Source organism: Xyrauchen texanus, chromosome 8 (genome assembly GCF_025860055.1).
Source record: "Xyrauchen texanus isolate HMW12.3.18 chromosome 8, RBS_HiC_50CHRs, whole genome shotgun sequence".
NCBI lineage: Eukaryota > Metazoa > Chordata > Actinopteri > Cypriniformes > Catostomidae > Xyrauchen > Xyrauchen texanus.
Genome location: NC_068283.1, coordinates 35,293,927 through 35,310,319, shown reverse-complemented (window position 1 = coordinate 35,310,319; position 16,393 = coordinate 35,293,927). Strand labels below are relative to the sequence as shown.

Here is a 16,393-nt window from a genome sequence, read left to right as displayed (position 1 = left end):
GGGAGAGAGTGGTCAACGAGAGCGGGAGGTCGAAGCCGGGAATCAGACACAACTAGACGGGACTAGTGGGAGCAAAAGACAGGGGAACAAGGGGAGCTGGCAAGCTAAGGGGTAAACTAGAGGAGTACGAAACTAGACGAGACTAGCGGGGGGCAAAGATACGGGAAACTAAACACAATAACCAACGGGTGTGAAACGAATGTGCTGTGATATAAATAGGGGAACTAACGAGCGGTGCAGGTGTAACGAATAAAGGGGTGATTGAGACGAGTGCAGGTGTGCATAATGTTCTGGCGATTGGGAGCGGGCATGTGAGCCCGAGGGGGGAGATAGTGTATGAGCATGTGAGCTCGTAGGAGCAAAAACGAGCGTGCAAGCTCGAGCGAGCAAAACGGGCGTGGAAGCACGAGGGAGCAAAACGAGCGAGGAAGCTCGAGGGGGCGGAGCGAGGGAGCGGGGTTCGTGACACTGTCACAATTACTCAAATTAATTTGATTTCTTGATAAAAAACATTCCTCGATTACAAAATTGCTGGTAGTAGTGATGCAGTCCACAGATGAAAATGCGAACCACTGATATAATATAGAACTGGATTGCTCATAATGTCATATCAGTGAAGCCACTGCGCAGCCATATTGCTATGCCCGAATATTTCAATGTCTCTGTTAGGGGTGTAACGGTTAAAATTGCTTACGGTTTGGTTTGTATCACAGTTTAAAGGTTACAGTTTTGGTATGGTTCAGAATTTGTTATGTTCACAAAAAAAAAATATTACGGCCAAATCCAAAGTAAACATATTCTATTTAGTAACAAACTCTTCAAGAGATTTGCCCTCACTACAAATCACCATGGTTTTACAACAGTAACCATAGTTTAACCATGGTATTTGTAGTAAAATCATAGTAACAACTAAATTAACATGTTTACTGTCATGGTTACAAAACTATAATAAAATCAAGGTTACTACTATATATGGAAACTACAGTATTACTGTTATAAAACAATGGTTCATTTTATCAAAACTATGATTTCTGCCAAGAAAACAGTGGTGACAGCAGTCATTGTTACATTGCTTTGGGACTGAATGTCTAGATTGGTTTTGGCGATTTTAAAAAGAGGAGTCAACACATCGAATAACACTGTGTGCCAAAAGGCACTTCACGGGTACTTTAAGGACATTTTACACAGTACTTGGCGAGTGACAAGCTTTTGCAATCTGCATGTAGCTCACACGCAACAATCCCCGCGCAACTGCTGCAGCTCAAAGCAAGATTGGAAAAATCTATCTCACGTGAATATTGTATTCAATTTTGTATGCAAGTGATAGTTTAAAAAACTAAGAAATAATCAAATAAAATTGCTTTTATATCTCTATAAATTAGTTTAATCAAATAACTTATAAACAAGATTGGTGGGCTGACATTGTTTCTGAAAAGAAAGTGTTTTCCCATATTTGAGTTCTAAACTAAAATGGGAAGATCGTTTTGAACTAGGTAAAGAAAAAAGTAAATCTTGCATTTAAAAAGTTGGCTGCACACATGAAGAAGCCAATCTTTTTATATTATATATCTGCTTTGGGTGTCTGTTGGCTTTAGATATTGTTTGCACAATTGTTTTGTTGTTGTTGTTATTCAAAAATCATAAAATATATCAAAACTTAGGCTAATTAATGCATCTTAGCCAAACGTGACTTCACCTCGACAACTTAATGCAATCTTTTTTTTAGATTACTCGATTAATCATCAGAAAAATCGTTAGCTTACTCGATTTATCAAAATTATCATAGTGACAGCCCTTTTGCTCTTCACTGACTGTAAGAATCTACATGGCAGAGAGAGGTGGACTAAAAAAAAGCAGAAAGGGGTCCACAACTCTAATGGGTGCTCATTTCATTTTACATGGGAGTTCCTCGCGTGTAATGAACTCCCAGATAGTCTTGAGATGAAATGTCTGAAAGTTCTGCCTATCCAGTTATAAATAATGTTGACTCTCCCTAGTAATGAGGTATGATAGACTCACTTTATATTAATTATATGGGGAAAGGATTTACTACACTAACCAGAAGCTAGTCTGACAGCCACCTTCTTTATTTGAGTTGCATTCAGCATGTTTAGAAGGCTGATATGATAGAGTTCAATATGGGGAAATCTCACAAAACCTGTCAAGAAATGCCCAGGTCACATTTCAGCTCAAATTCAAAAGGAAAAAAACAAACATATTTTGCATAAAGAAAGGGGATTCTACTATTAAGATCCTAGGACTTTTACATTGTGACATTGTTTTCAGAACAAATAAGCACATATTTGAAAAACAAAGTGGTCTTCGTGAGATACACCTATATATATATATATATATATATATATATATATATATATATATATATATATATATATATATATATACAGTGAGGAAAATAAGTATTTGAACACCCTGCTATTTTGCAAGTTCTCCCACTTAGAAATCATGGAGTGGTCTGAAATTGTCATCGTAGGTGCATGTCCACTGTGAGAGACATAATCTAAAAAAAAAATCCAGAAATCACAATGTATGATTTTTTTAACTATTTATTTGTATGATACAGCTGCAAATAAGTATTTGAACACCTGAGAAAATCAATGTTAATATTTGGTACAGTAGCCTTTGTTTGCAATTACAGAGGTCAAACGTTTCCTGTAGTTTTTCACCAGGTTTGCACACACTGCAGGAGGGATTTTGGCCCACTCCTCCACACAGAGCTTCTCTAGATCAGTCAGGTTTCTGGGCTGTCGCTGAGAAACACGGAGTTTGAGCTCCCTCCAAAGATTCTCTATTGGGTTTAGGTCTAGAGACTGACTAGGCCACGCCAGAACCTTGATATGCTTCTTACAGAGCCACTCCTTGGTTATCCTGGCTGTGTGCTTCGGGTCATTGTCATGTTGGAAGACCCAGCCTCGACCCATCTTCAATGCTCTAACTGAGGGAAGGAGGTTGTTCCCCAAAATCTCGCAATACATGGCCCCGGTCATCCTCTCCGTAATACAGTGCAGTCGCCCTGTCCCATGTGCAGAAAAACACCCCCAAAGCATGATGCTACCACCCCCAAAGCATGGTGCTTCACAGTAGGGATGGTGTTCTTGGGATGGTACTCATCATTCTTCTTCCTCCAAACACGGTTAGTGGAATTATGACCAAAAACTTCTATTTTGGTCTCATCTGACCACATGACTTTCTCCCATGACTCCTCTGGATCATCCAAATGGTCATTGGCAAACTTAAGACGGGCCTTGAGCAAGGCACTTAACTCCAGGTTGCTCCAGGGGGATTGTCCCTGTAATAAGTGCACTGTAAGTTGCTTTGGATAAAAGCATCTGCCAAATGCAAAAAAAAAAAAACACGTGGCTTTTGTTTTCAATGGTAACATTCATCATTCAACATGCATTACATAAAGTGATTTAGTGATGCAAAACAAAATTTAAAGGTGTAAGTCTATGAATGTTCTGTTCACTTAAGTCACACATTACAACACAAAGCGTATTATGCATATTTTTAAGTTTCCTTCTGTTTTGACTGTACAGACTGAAATAATTTCAAAATGGACCATCAGGACCACATGAATTCTGGACAGTTGGGTGACTCTCAGCACTCTTCTGGGAACAACATTGAATCTGGTGTAGCCAACATGACCATCAATGATGGCCATCAACTGGACATGAAGAACGGGACAGGAGCACATATTGGATATGAGGATGGTCCACTGAAAGGTTAGTTAATTTACTGGTCATAATAAGCATACTTTTTACCATAATGGAAAAAATATTGCAAAACCCCTTTTCCCCACACTGCACAGAGGGGCTGAGTGCAACACATGTCCATGTATTTCTTACTGATGTCTCTTGTCTCATACTGAGGAATCTGAGACATACAGTATGCTGACAGTAACAGCACTAAGCCATGTGTTGGTTTCAAACAACTGTGAACGTTTTCATTCATAAAGGTAATTGCTAAATGTTTTGCAGAATTGATTTATGGGACTATTTTCCATTTGTTTCAACTCTGCTTAAACCATCTTAAAACAGGCTAATCATAGACATAAGTCTTATGTGCTTTAAGATGGTCTACCAGCCTAACCTGCTGACAAGTGTCAGAACCTCTCCAAAAAACCAAACAGTCAAGTCTGACCAGGCTGGGAGACGAGCTAGGACCCAGCAAACCATCTTAGGCTTGCTTACGGTTTTCAGTAGGGAATGGAGATGCTAATAATAATTGTGTGTGATACTTCTGTAAAACCTGTCTTATGTAGGGCACAAATCCAGGGTATCTGTAAGGCAGCCGTGACACATGAAACCAAGCCTACTTTGACATCTTTGAGGTGCCCTCAACTCTGAGTGAGCCTGTCCACCTCTCGTGTTGCCCTAGGAGTTTCTTTGGTGTTAACCTTCACCACAGATGGCTTAGCCTCACCTGGGAGTCCCTGTGCCCCTACAAAATGTCCTATTTTAAATGATTTTCTTTTTGTTGCTGTAAGCTATTGCTGTTTTCATAATATTGTTTCTAGATTTACTTCTTGTGCTATGCTCTGGATTAGTGCAAATGTCTTTTGGTTAAGTTAGGGTTTAGGGTTAGGGTTAAAATTGGCAAAACCACAATTTGATTGTGAGTCTCATAACTATGGGTTGCATGAATATACAAATTTCAGGCAATCTCCACCACCAGATAAAAATTGACACAAATAAATTGTTTTATGTCTTCAATGGATGGAGAATGGTCGGGAGTTCAATTGTTTACGAATAGCTTCTAGACATTCTGTCCTCATTTGCATTGTGTGTTCACTATAGTTTTGGTCCGTATTGGGAACAAATATCACTGTTCACTGACCAGTTTTTGATTCCTTTTAATGGATTAATGGGTGGATGGATGATGGAAGGATGAAGCTCACCCTCAAATATGTTGAAATGTTGTAGGTTCTAGTTTACATCAATAAGAATAATTTGCCTCACCCATTTTAGGTTTGTCGAGCACAAATTACAACTTTTCAACAAACCCCATGCTCCTTCACGGAGCACAGCTGAAGCCTCCTTATCAACCAGCAACTTGAAATTCCAAACAGGAAACACTCAACAGTACTGGCTGAAGTTAATGAAGCAGAATGTCTCAGAAATTACAAATTCGGTTGATTTCTGAGTATGTATTTTGCTGATTGCCAGTTTAAATAACACTGCAGCACTGGCTGTTGCAAGATACTTTGCCCATTTAGAAATGACATTTGGACAGTTATAGCTCTACATGTATAAGTAACACCAATGTACCAATGTAACACTTAAGGATATACAGTAGACTGCTCTATCGTGCTTGCTCTGTTTCCTATCTGATCCACCTCTGCTGTCCAAACTAAAAACTGACCACTCTTTCATAGAGGATACACACAAACCAACGCCTGAAGTGACCACCCAAAAGCCAGTTTTGAAGGACTGCGAACCCAATTCTACCTCCATTGATAATGATGTCCCAATGGGTATGACCCTCCAACTACAATGGTGCCTCTCTACATTACAACATTGCTACCTTGCTGCACTACTCCCTATTGCTCAGCTTCAAGAGACAATTTCCCTTGATTCTACCGCTTTCCATGCTACTGATACAACTTTCAGTTTGGCCTCAGCTTTAGTTCACTTTTCTCTTCTTCTCAAGAATGAAGTAATGACTACATAGTACTATATGTACTATTCAGGTGAAATAATTATCAGTGAATATTAATAAAACAACAAATGGCACTTGTAGCTTACAGAAGCTTTGAAAAGTGAATAGTTTTTTCATTATCAAAGCCAGCCTCTCATATTTATCCTTTGACAGTGGACAAATGAGAGTGCAAGAAGCGATTTGGAGTCATACATATTTTAGCCGTTCATCATCCACTCCTGCTACTTTTCTTCTGCTATGGTTTAATTTCAAACAGAGGGCCCGCCAGGTGGTTCAGTTCTTAATGCCTGTTAAAATGGATAGTTCACCCAAAAATTGTGAACCTAAAAAAAAATATATTAATATTATATAAACATTATTAACAAACCGTTAAGACTTTCTTTTGTTCACTTTAGGTAGAATAACAACTTCAGTCACTTTTCACTTACAGCGTATGGAAAATACAGTAGATGCAATGAAAGTGAATGGGAACTGAGACTAACATACTGCCTGAATTTTCCTTGTGTATTTGGTTTTGGAACAAGATGAGTGGTAAATAATGACAGAATATACATTTTTGGGCAAAATGTACCTTTATGATGAAAGGTGAATTTTTTATTTATTTATTTTCTTTCTGAGAGTAAACAATAACATTTTATGCTTTGCCGTTGATCGCAATACGTTTTCAAAAAGTATTAATGAAATAGCAGCCTTTTGCGGTTTAATAATCACTTTGGGTCATGTAGTGACCGGCTTTTCCATCATAACGTCAGAGCTCCTTGGTCAAAACAACATGGAAGCACTTCAAAATAAATACTTGGTCAAAATTAAAGGTACATTTATAAGAAAAAAGTATGACAGAAATATTTCACTACTGTAAAATTATGTAATTTAATTGTAAATTCACTGTAATACTAATAATACTACTACTACTACTACTAATAATAATAATAAGTCAGTATAAATGGTATTATACTTAAGCAGTATCTAACATCTGTGAAGTTTTAATGAATTAATTTATTTAAACACCACTTTGATGATAAAATTGAAATAAACTGTTGATAAGGAGTTTAGAAAAAAAAATAAAAACTTGGTATCGGCGAATACCAAAATTAAGTATCTGTACTCGTACTCCTCAATAAAATGGTATTGGGGCATCCCTATTTTTAAAGACAAGCAATACACCTGCAACCTCTCAGTACTGACTTTGCCATGTTCCTAGAAGCTTTTTGGAAACTTAGCAGTTACTTTTTCCCTGATGCTATGATAGCGAATGCAAAACAGCACTGAAAGATTTAAGTGAAGGCTAATTGCATGCCTTTGAGGTTGTAAAATGCAGTTGCAACAGGAAGTAGTATTCTGAAGTAACATAATTACTTCCTTTTTAAAGATTTCAAGGCTAGTAAAAGCCCAGAATATTTGTCAAAAAGCAATTAGGTATGTCCACTCCATCCTTGCATTTGCATAAGTGACTAATGGAAGTTCAGGGAAGGGAAAGGTTCATTTTCAAACTCAGTGAGTGAGTGAATTAAAGAGATAAGCGCTTGGATGGCTAATGGCTTAGATAGATGCACCTGTTTGGTGCCATATCCCAGACATTATAAGTGTAATCACATTTTCTGTTTCAAATGATCCCATTCCATAAAGTAACAATAATATTAATGTTCAAATCACTTCATATGGAATCAAACAGACAATAATTATCTCATGTCCTGATAGGTATGACCCCCTGGACTCAAGGTAAACAATAACGCTTTCTTCTGCCAATATATAGGACATGAATAACTTAAAAAAGTTCAAAGTCTAAGTGAACAAACATCAAGACAAGTGCCATTTATCATTTACCCTCTCAAGTCTATGAACCCACTTATCTTGTCAGAGGTCTAGTCAAGGCAAAGACATCAAGATAGTGTTATGTATGTTGCATGCTGTTTATCTATGAAGTTGGAGCGACATAAATGGATTAGACTACCATTAGCCATCAGCTGAATATTTCATGTTAGAGAACATGTTGCTGATGTTTGCAGAAGAGCAGAAAGGGGTCCACAACTCTAATGGGTGCTCATTTCATTTTACATGGGAGTTCCTCGCGTGTAATGAACTCCCAGATAGTCTTGAGATGAAATGTCTGAAAGTTCTGCCTATCCAGTTATAAATAATGTTGACTCTCCCTAGTAATGAGGTATGATAGACTCACTTTATATTAATTATATGGGGAAAGGATTTACTACACTAACCAGAAGCTAGTCTGACAGCCACCTTCTTTATTTGAGTTGCATTCAGCATGTTTAGAAGGCTGATATGATAGAGTTCAATATGGGGAAATCTCACAAAACCTGTCAAGAAATGCCCAGGTCACATTTCAGCTCAAATTCAAAAGGAAAAAAACAAACATATTTTGCATAAAGAAAGGGGATTCTACTATTAAGATCCTAGGACTTTTACATTGTGACATTGTTTTCAGAATAAATAAGCACATATTTGAAAAACAAAGTGGTCTTCGTGAGATACACCTATATATATATATATATATATATATATATATATATATATATATATATATATATATATATATATATATATATATATATATATATATATATACAGTGAGGAAAATAAGTATTTGAACACCCTGCTATTTTGCAAGTTCTCCCACTTAGAAATCATGGAGGGGTCTGAAATTGTCATCGTAGGTGCATGTCCACTGTGAGAGACATAATCTAAAAAAAAAAATCCAGAAATCACAATGTATGATTTTTTTAACTATTTATTTGTATGATACAGCTGCAAATAAGTATTTGAACACCTGGGAAAATCAATGTTAATATTTGGTACAGCAGCCTTTGTTTGCAATTACAGAGGTCAAACGTTTCCTGTAGTTTTTCACCAGGTTTGCACACACTGCAGGAGGGATTTTGGCCCACTCCTCCACACAGAGCTTCTCTAGATCAGTCAGGTTTCTGGGCTGTCGCTGAGAAACACGGAGTTTGAGCTCCCTCCAAAGATTCTCTATTGGGTTTAGGTCTAGAGACTGACTAGGCCACGCCAGAACCTTGATATGCTTCTTACAGAGCCACTCCTTGGTTATCCTGGCTGTGTGCTTCGGGTCATTGTCATGTTGGAAGACCCAGCCTCGACCCATCTTCAATGCTCTAACTGAGGGAAGGAGGTTGTTCCCCAAAATCTCGCAATACATGGCCCCGGTCATCCTCTCCTTAATACAGTGCAGTCAGCCCTGTCCCATGTGCAGAAAAACACCCCCAAAGCATGATGCTACCACCCCCATGCTTCACAGTAGGGATGGTGTTCTTGGGATGGTACTCATCATTCTTCTTCCTCCAAACACGGTTAGTGGAATTATGACCAAAAACTTCTATTTTGGTCTCATCTGACCACATGACTTTCTCCCATGACTCCTCTGGATCATCCAAATGGTCATTGGCAAACTTAAGACGGGCCTTGACATGTGCTGGTTTAAGCAGGGGAACCTTCCGTGCCATGCATGATTTCAAACCATGACGTCTTAGTGTATTACCAACAGTAACCTTGGAAACGGTGGTCCCAGCTCTTTTCAGGTCATTGACCAGCTCCTCCCGTGTAGTTCTGGGCTGATTTCTCACCTTTCTTAGGATCATTGAGACCCCACGAGGTGAGATCTTGCATGGAGCCCCAGTCCGAGGGAGATTGACAGTCATGTTTAGCTTCTTCCATTTTCTAATGATTGCTCCAACAGTGGACCTTTTTTCACCAAGCTGCTTGGCAATTTCCCCGTAGCCCTTTCCAGCCTTGTGGAGGTGTACAATTTTGTCTCTAGTGTCTTTGGACAGCTCTTTGGTCTTGGCCATGTTAGTAGTTGGATTCTTACTGATTCTATGGGGTGGACAGGTGTCTTTATGCAGCTAACGACCTCAAACAGGTGCATCTAATTTAGGATAATAAATGGAGTGGAGGTGGACATTTTAAAGGCAGACTAACAGGTCTTTGAGGGTCAGAATTCTAGCTGATAGACAGGTGTTCACTTATTTGCAGCTGTATCATACAAATAAATAGTTAAAAAATCATACATTGTGATTTCTGGATTTTTTTTTTTAGATTATGTCTCTCACAGTGGACATGCACCTACGATGACAATTTCAGACCCCTCCATGATTTCCAAGTGGGAGAACTTGCAAAATAGCAGGGTGTTCAAATACTTATTTTCCTCACTGTATATATATATATATATATTTGCTATAATTCATCCAAGCAATATACTTGCAATCATTCTAGTAATGAGACCTACTGAATGCTGTGGTTAATGTTCTCTGTATCCCATCTGTTCTTTTGCCTTGCTTCCATGTGATCACGTAACATGTTTGACCAGCAGCTGCAAGAGGGACAGAAGAAGCTGGAAAAGGTATGGTGGGCTCACTACCCCCTTATTCACCTGCATTGTTAAAATTTTGAAGATATTTATCAAAAGTTTTCATTTGCAGTTCTTTCATTAGTGCTTATGCATACATGCAAAAAAAAAAAAAAGAAGGAGAGATCTCAATGGGAACCAAAGAAAGCATGTTGTGCATTTTTAATATTAATTAATTGGGAGTACCCAAATATGGTCATTAAAAAACAGGAGGTGATCTAATAGAGAGCTCCCGTTGTATATTCTTTTTAATAAAGTTTGCTTTTATTGGCTCTGATGCACACATCACTGAACCTAATAAAGCTGAGAAATTTAATCTGTAGCAATAATTGAATGCATTGAAATAGCTTTAAATGCATTCACGGCACTATGCAAAATATTTGCTATACTGCCCATATCCAAAAAGGTACCTTCTGTGTATTTACATGACACTAGCAAATTGAAAAGGCACCAATTCATTGCTTTGCCTGCCATTTTATTACCAGTCATCAATGCTTTACACAACAAAGCTCACAAATATGTTGTGGGTCTGTTGGGTCATTGTCGATATTGTGGTTTGATTGGACAATTGATATTAGTATTGTTTCTATCTATGATTTTGTTTTTGATTGTTTTTATTGTAACTTGTGATATGATGAGTGAAAGGCACTTTTATAAGAATTGATCTCAAGACTCTTTATCGACCCCTCATTTTGCCTTTGTATTTATGCATGTTTCAGTACAATCCATGTTGTATTGTATTGCTTGTTAATTTAGATGAGCAAACATGGTTTACTGTAAAAGTGCCTTTTAACTCATGTTCTGAAAAAAGATATTTGTTCTGTTGACTGGTTTAACATTTTGTCACAAAAAGAAAACCTTGTCTTAATTGTTCCTTGGCTCCTTATGTGGGTCTGTTTTTTTTGTTATTATTAGTTCCTTTATTCCTTTCTGTCTCTGCTTCTGATGTTGATTGTGGAGAGAGGGTGGTTGAGTGTTGCTAATTCTGAAGTATTGTCTGTGGCTATTCCTATCATTCTGCCTTCCACATCATCAGAAGAGTTAACACCAGGAAGTCCCAGTCCACCAGAAAGTGGCCGGAGCAGTGCAGCATCATTGGATGGTGAGGGAGAGAGAGAGAATGGGGAAAGGGAGAGGTCTGTCCGCCCACACCAGTCACCCATGTCCCCGCATGGACTGCCAACAACCCTCTCAGATGGGTTGGCTTCAGGGATCATAAGCTTTGAGAGCCAGGCGAAGAGGAGTCCTTCAGATAAGATGTCTGACCATCACAGTCCAAATGGATCTGAGGATGAGAAAGAGAATAAAATGGAGAAGTCTGAGAGCAAATTTTCTAACTCTCCTGATGTAGAAGAGGCTCCTAGGAGCCCCATCAACATGGAAGACCATGAGGAAGAAGATGAAGAAGGTGACGTAAAAGAGGTAGAAACGGTAGTTTCCTTGGAACAAAGTTCTCTTGCCCAAGACTCGACATCCCAGATAGACAATAGCATTGATGGCCGATATGAAACCCCTACTCATCTTCCCATGACACCAGAGGAAGCTAAAAAACGGGGCCTGTCCTTTGACTACACGGAACCTCAGGATTCTTGTCAGCAGGGTGCCCTTGCAGGCTGGGAGTGCAACTCTGACAAAACACCACCAGAAAGCAGGAGCCCTGACTCCTGCAGGGCAGATCCAGGCTCACCCCTCTCTCTCAGTGTTGCTGCCGACCCAACCCAAGAGGAGTCATCCCTCATGGACTTCCAGTCTGATGCTAGGGAGGAAGAAGAGGAATCCGAGGTACCAGTACAAGAACAGGAAGCGGATGAGACCAGCATTGCAGCATACTCCCAAGTAGAAGTACCCAAGATGGTACCTGAGGCAGAAGCCAAGTCGGAGGAGCCTGGAGAACCTAAAGAAGCAAAGGAATTCAAGATAGAGAAGCCAGAGAAGAACTTGGAGACAAGCGATGATGTTCTTATTAATGCAGAGAATGTAGTGCAAAACGTCCAGTCGGTTGCCAAACCAGAAGCAGTTGCTGCCATAGCTAAGGATGCTGTTAAACCTAGTGCCCAAGTAACACCCACAAAAGCTCCAAGTAAAGGAACTCCTGTCAAAGAAGCTCCCGCCAAAACAAAGAAACCTGTTGCTACAGTTGCTGCCACCTATTCCCCAAAATCTGCTCCAAAACTTCAGAAAACACCCTCTAAAGATGCTGCTCCGGCCAGAAAAGCAAACCTCCCCGGTGCCCCATCCAAAGGTCTGTTTTCCATTCTGTTCTTCAGCCCCCCTCACAATTTCCTCCTCTATCAAAGATTTTCTTTTGTTTATCCTCCCTTTTTCTTTTTAAAGTAGAGCAGTAGAATTATGCAGCTTTCTTTCGGAAAAACGCACACTACAATAAGAACGTGTTCGATTGAAGAAACTGGCTGCTTGTAGCAACAAAATCTTTCTTTCTCTTGATCCGTTGTGCCCTGTCTTTCCTCTTCCCTTTCTGTGTGTGGTCAGTGTTTTGCTTGTGTCTGTGACTTACTCTGTGCATTGATTGACTGCTTTTGGCACAATTTTCACCTGCCCCTCTGTATTGCATGTCACCTGTGCATGTATGTTGAATGCATTACTAATTATATGTTACATTTGTTGGTACACTCCTTTTCCAAACATCAATTTTAATAAACATAAACACAACCAAGGAGACCCAATGGCCCATGAAGACGAGGTTGACTATAACAAATACTGAAAGGAGAAGGTCAGCATTTGCTGCTGGGTTCGGATAGAGCATCCAATAAATGTCTCCCACAGCTGTTCAGATGTCTCCTACAAAAAGATCAGACACAACCAGTTTACAATGCACACACATGTACAAATAAATTAAGAGCTAAATCCAGTTTTTCTATACAAGTGGACAGATTGTGCCTGAGCACGTTGTCTGACTATGCGCCTTGAGTTGACTGTACTAAAAGTTATCACTAGGCAATCGTAGTATACATGAATCAAATACACCCGTACGGGCTCACAGTCAAAAGAGTATACTTTGAAAGGCTGAAATAGGGCTGGGCGGTATATCAACTTTTGAAGATATATCAATATATTTTCAAGAGATATAGGATGTGACAATACCGTTTATATTGATATAGTTTGATGTTTCTTCCGTAAAGACATCCCAGTGTTTGCATCTCTCTTATCTCAAGCTCTCCACGCAACCCTGCCCCCACTCTCCCTCTGCCCACAAACCCGTCCCACTTTCTCACAAGTTCTCCTGCAACATGGAGGGAGACACAGGCTATGTCTCATTTGGAAGGCTTCATGCTAGGTAGGATGCGTCCTTTGAAGGCTGCAGTATACCGAGTGTCCTCCTTTAAACATGTCTCGTTTAAACGAGATGGCCTTTGTAGGCCTTAATGGTTGCTATGACCGCACGCCACTCTTTAACAAGCGCGAGTGCTTTGATTGAGAATGGAACAAAGTCCTTTTAGAAGAGAATGTATGAGAGACATTTTAGGAGAGTTATAATGATGTAGAGAAAAGAAGTTAGATTTTACTGCACTTTTAGTCTAATACTTTATTTTATCTACTGAGGTACTTCAACTTGGGAATTAACATTCCTTGCATTTGAACATCATATTTATGCCTCAATCACCCGCGACACGTTAATGAGCTCACGCATTGTAGCGCAGCTGTTATTAATCAGCATCATCGCTGTATTAATGACACTATCATTAATTTTCATTGAAGATATTCAAATGTAAAGTGTTATACTAGACCTTTTTCACGCTTTGGGTTTTGGAACGTGGAAGTAAATGTTTGCAGGATAAACTTCAACAGCAGTGAATGGGCGATCACAGCAAATATTATTTTCACATATACATTTGCTCCAAGACCAAAAGAAAAAAATGCACTATTACGTTTGAATGACTTTCCCGAAGAGGAAAAAATAGAGAACTTTTTTTAACAACTTAAATATTTAAAAGATTGTTTCACATTCATGGTAATTATGAATGAATGACATTACAAACAACATCTCTTTTTAAGAGAAAATAATGCTTGCACTTAACAGTTTTACACTTGTGCTTGTCATCTAACGACTTGAGAGACTTCAGAAGACAAAAAGGATGTTTCTGGTAAGGTAACATAGTGAGCAACAATTCTCCCTGGGTTTTACAGTGCATTGTGGGATCTTTTTAGGGAGCAAACATAAACTGCAGTACGAAGAGTGTGTTAAACTTTGTGCTGCTGCTGCAACCCCGGCCGCAAAGCCTTCACAGGCTGAAAAGTCTTCTGCCTCGCAAACAAAGAGCGTTGCAAGCTTCATTTACCATCACACTTGTGGCTTTGACTTACAATTGAACATTTGCCCACTTCGTAGAAAATACCAAAATATGTATCGTGTTTTGCCATTCATCCTAAAAATACAGAGATATGATTTTTGATCCATATCGCCCAGCCCTAGGCTGAAACGTTACGGCATACAGAAAAACTTAGTATACCCTAGTTCTTAAGCCGTGTTCACATTGTCAGCGACTTTGTTACTGGATGTCACTAGTCTCTGTATTGTGTGTTGCTAGTAGGGGATACTGCTGTCACTCTAATGTTATTGGTGTACTTCACAACTTGCCATAGCAGTGTACATTGCTGGTAAAACTAAGATATAATTTTATTTGACAAGGAATAATTTCATTTGCCTCTAAAAATGAACATTCTGCCTCTGAAATTGTTTTATAAGTTCTATAAACTGCGGCAGTGCTCAATGCATCATATCTTGAACAAGATGAACAGTCTATCAATGTATCGATCAAGCCGACTATTTCGGTTTTCCACACATAATTTGTTTATTACTGTATATCCATGTATATGGTTTCCAACAAATTATATAGAACAGTGAAATCGATGACAGCATTCATTTCTTCTAAACCTTGCCTGCACTTGACTCCAGTATCTCACAGGAGACGGATGATGTCTCACCGTCTTCACCCCTGTTGGTTGTCGCTGCCCGATGTCTGCATTTGAATAAAGTTTAACTTTGTTGTGTCTCTTGACACACCCGTATCCCGTCACCAGCATCCGCTGTCGCTCGTGCCGCTGGAAGTCGCCAGCTCTTATTGAAAATGAATGTCTCCTGTCGCTTTGTGGGTGCGAGTCACTGACAGTGTGAAGTGGGATTAGATTGGACACAAAGGATATATTATATATAGTAATCTGGCTTCAAGTCAGCCATTTGTGGCTCAGATTTCTAGTAAGCTAAATTCTCTGTTTATGGTTTTAGCTAATTACTTTAGTGTTTTCTGTGCCACTAGTGGTACTAAATGGTATTGCAAAAATAATGACTGTTTCCAAACTCAGCTTTAACTCTTTCCCCGCCAAACACAGAATTTTCCGTGTTTTATGAAAAAACGCTTCCCCGCCAAACACGGAATTTTCCGGGTTTCCGTGTTTTAGGTGTTATACGGTAAGGAAGACCCCTGCGCATGTTTTGAAAGAGTACGCAACTCTTTGATCAAAGAAACAGACTGCGATCGTCTCAAACATGAAGAAGTGGAGTATTGAGAAGCTCAAAATATCAGACATAAACATGCCTTTTTATCAGCTTTTTGTCTGAAATGTTGTTTTTTGACAAAACCTACCTCTGTTCTCGCAATAAAAAAAGAACAAATGAAGATAAAATAAAATCGTTTTTTTTTTTGCCTAAAAGCAGAGGCTCAGATCTTTATTGTGATATATAGCATCTTCATATATTCATGGAAGAAAATATTCTGCGGGCCATTAAAATTTAGCGAAAATCGTCAAAAACCCTGGCGGTGGCTGGCAACTTTTTTTTAAAAACGCTGGCGAGGAAAGAGTTAAGATACTAGATTAAAACATTATTTTTTTCTTTCATTTTAACTGCTATAATTGAACAAGGCATTGCACAAATCATACTAAATCAAGGTTCTTACACTAATTCCTGTTATACCCATACACAAACTTACAAAACTGAAATGCTGGAATCACTGCTTCTGGGAACAGGACACTAAACATCACAGTTGATATATCACATTGAGCACTGATGTGCAAACACATCAACATCAATAACCTTCCCTCTTTTAATTCAAGTGGATTGGCATCTTCTTGATTTCAAGTGACTAAACGTAAGACTACAAAGCTCACACTTACTGTTGCGTTCTTGCTCTTTCTTTCTTACAGCCAAAACTGGAGCAGGGGCAACTCCTGAAAAAAAGGTACAGCCATTATCACAGGTGATATTATGGTTAGTGAAAGCAACACCAATGGGACTAGTCAAATGTGTTAAAATGATTAACCACTGAGGAGTAATTCTTGTATTAAGATGTGTTTACGCATACATTCATTTTAATAATG

The 16,393-nt window shown here is 38.9% G+C and overlaps 1 protein-coding gene across 8 annotated transcripts in view; it reads left to right on the top strand.

Moving 5' to 3' along the window:
* Positions 1 to 16,393, top strand: part of LOC127648488 (microtubule-associated protein tau-like) — a 50,343-nt gene that overhangs the window by 18,346 nt on the left and 15,604 nt on the right. For 5 of the 8 annotated variants that reach the window (XM_052133194.1, XM_052133195.1, XM_052133197.1 and 2 more), the window contains 5 exons: positions 3,555 to 3,740; positions 5,393 to 5,491; positions 10,019 to 10,051; positions 11,094 to 12,299; positions 16,220 to 16,254. In XM_052133194.1, coding sequence (XP_051989154.1) covers positions 3,572 to 3,740; positions 5,393 to 5,491; positions 10,019 to 10,051; positions 11,094 to 12,299; positions 16,220 to 16,254 — 1,542 coding nt within the window. In that variant the 5' untranslated portion in view covers positions 3,555 to 3,571. The remainder of the gene's footprint in view (positions 1 to 3,554; positions 3,741 to 5,392; positions 5,492 to 10,018; positions 10,052 to 11,093; positions 12,300 to 16,219; positions 16,255 to 16,393) is intronic. The other 3 variants (XM_052133196.1, XM_052133200.1, XM_052133199.1) reach the window with 3 other exon arrangements.